This window comes from Buceros rhinoceros, unplaced genomic scaffold (genome assembly GCF_000710305.1).
Source record: "Buceros rhinoceros silvestris isolate BGI_N320 unplaced genomic scaffold, ASM71030v1 scaffold25429, whole genome shotgun sequence".
In the NCBI taxonomy this organism is placed as follows: domain Eukaryota; kingdom Metazoa; phylum Chordata; class Aves; order Bucerotiformes; family Bucerotidae; genus Buceros; species Buceros rhinoceros.
The window spans coordinates 5,186-6,401 of record NW_010430102.1 but is presented as its reverse complement, the minus strand read 5'-3'; the positions used below and the strand labels follow the sequence as shown (position 1 = coordinate 6,401).

Genomic DNA, 1,216 nt, shown 5'->3' with positions numbered 1-1,216 from the left:
CAGAAGGAGCCCGATGGTGCTGTGTTCTCCTCGGGGCAGCCCTGAGCTGCAGCTCCCACCTGCTGCTTCGCCAGGCTCAGTCGGTGTCTTCTCTTCCAGGTCCAGCTGCCGCTCCTGGGGGCACGGCAGGTGAGTGCCGGCGGTAATGGTTTACCCACGGGTTTATTCCTGCCTGCGGTGTGACTGCATGTTGCTTGGAAACAGGCCCTGCGTGTGGGAGGCAGCGTGGTCTGGTGGGAGCCCTAAAGAGGGTCTCCTGTCAGAGCACAGTTACAGGAAAACGTGCCTTGGCCGTTGGGGAACCTCTTGCTCCGCAAACGGCCAGCGCCGCATGTGGTGTCGCTCTCAGGTTGGTTGATCTGTGTTCTCAGAGGAGACCTGCAGGCAGACTGGACACTTTGCTGAATGATTTTGAAAATCGTTCTCTGACTGGAGTGACCCCAGCCCGTATCGCTGCTCCTGGGGTGCGAGTCACCTGCCGGCTGGGTCCCTCTGGCTGGCTCGGCAAAGGTGCTGTCAAGCCCACGGGGTGGCTCTTTGGCGCGTCGCTGGGCTGGAGCAGTGGCCAGGCATGTTCTCACTGTCCTGAGCCTCTGCACCAAGTCCTCTCCTGGTGTTAGTGAGCTGCTGAGCTGGCGTGTGGAACGCTGGAAATTAGCTGCACCTTCACAGGCACTTCGCCCAGCGGCCAGTGTGAAAGCAGCATCCCTGAGCAGGGCGATTTATGAAATGAAGCTCTCTGAGAGTCTGCTGGACAAGCAGCATCGCTTCATGGGCTGCCCAAATTATGTTATTTCAAGCTTGTTTGGTAAATCATTCGTGCTCTCTGAGCACCTTAAATCAGGGAAAAGCAGGTCTGTAACAGAGGGGCTGAAGCCCTGTGATAAAACTGCGGCCGGCCTGTTCCAAAATGCTGCAGTTGAGCCCAGCTGTGCGGATCCAGCCTGGAAAAACCAGCCTGCTGAGGTCAGACAGTTTGCTTTGTGCGGAGCCAGCTGGGAGTGAGGCAGCAGCGGGGTTCTTGGGGCCTGTGTCGGGCTGCAAGGGGAGGAGAAGGTGTCTGAAGGGCTGTTTGCGCAAGGTGCCTGGTGCCATCTGCTGTCCCGTGGGGCTGGGCCCTTCCCGCTGTGTTTGCAGTGAGCTCTCCACTCTGTCCCCCACAGCTCCGGGAGCGCGCCCCGAGGTCCCATCGCACGTTCCTTTCCTGCTAATCGGT

At 59.3% G+C, this 1,216-nt stretch overlaps 1 protein-coding gene across 1 annotated transcript in view; it reads left to right on the top strand.

Annotated features, from left to right (window-relative positions):
* The window catches only part of LOC104499410 (apoptosis-inducing factor 1, mitochondrial-like), a gene marked incomplete at its 5' end in the record, with an annotated part of 8,767 nt that overhangs the window by 2,382 nt on the left and 5,169 nt on the right, over positions 1 to 1,216 (top strand). The window contains one exon of the mRNA XM_010142915.1: positions 1,164 to 1,214. Within this exon, the coding sequence (XP_010141217.1) occupies positions 1,164 to 1,214 (51 nt within the window). The remainder of the gene's footprint in view (positions 1 to 1,163; positions 1,215 to 1,216) is intronic.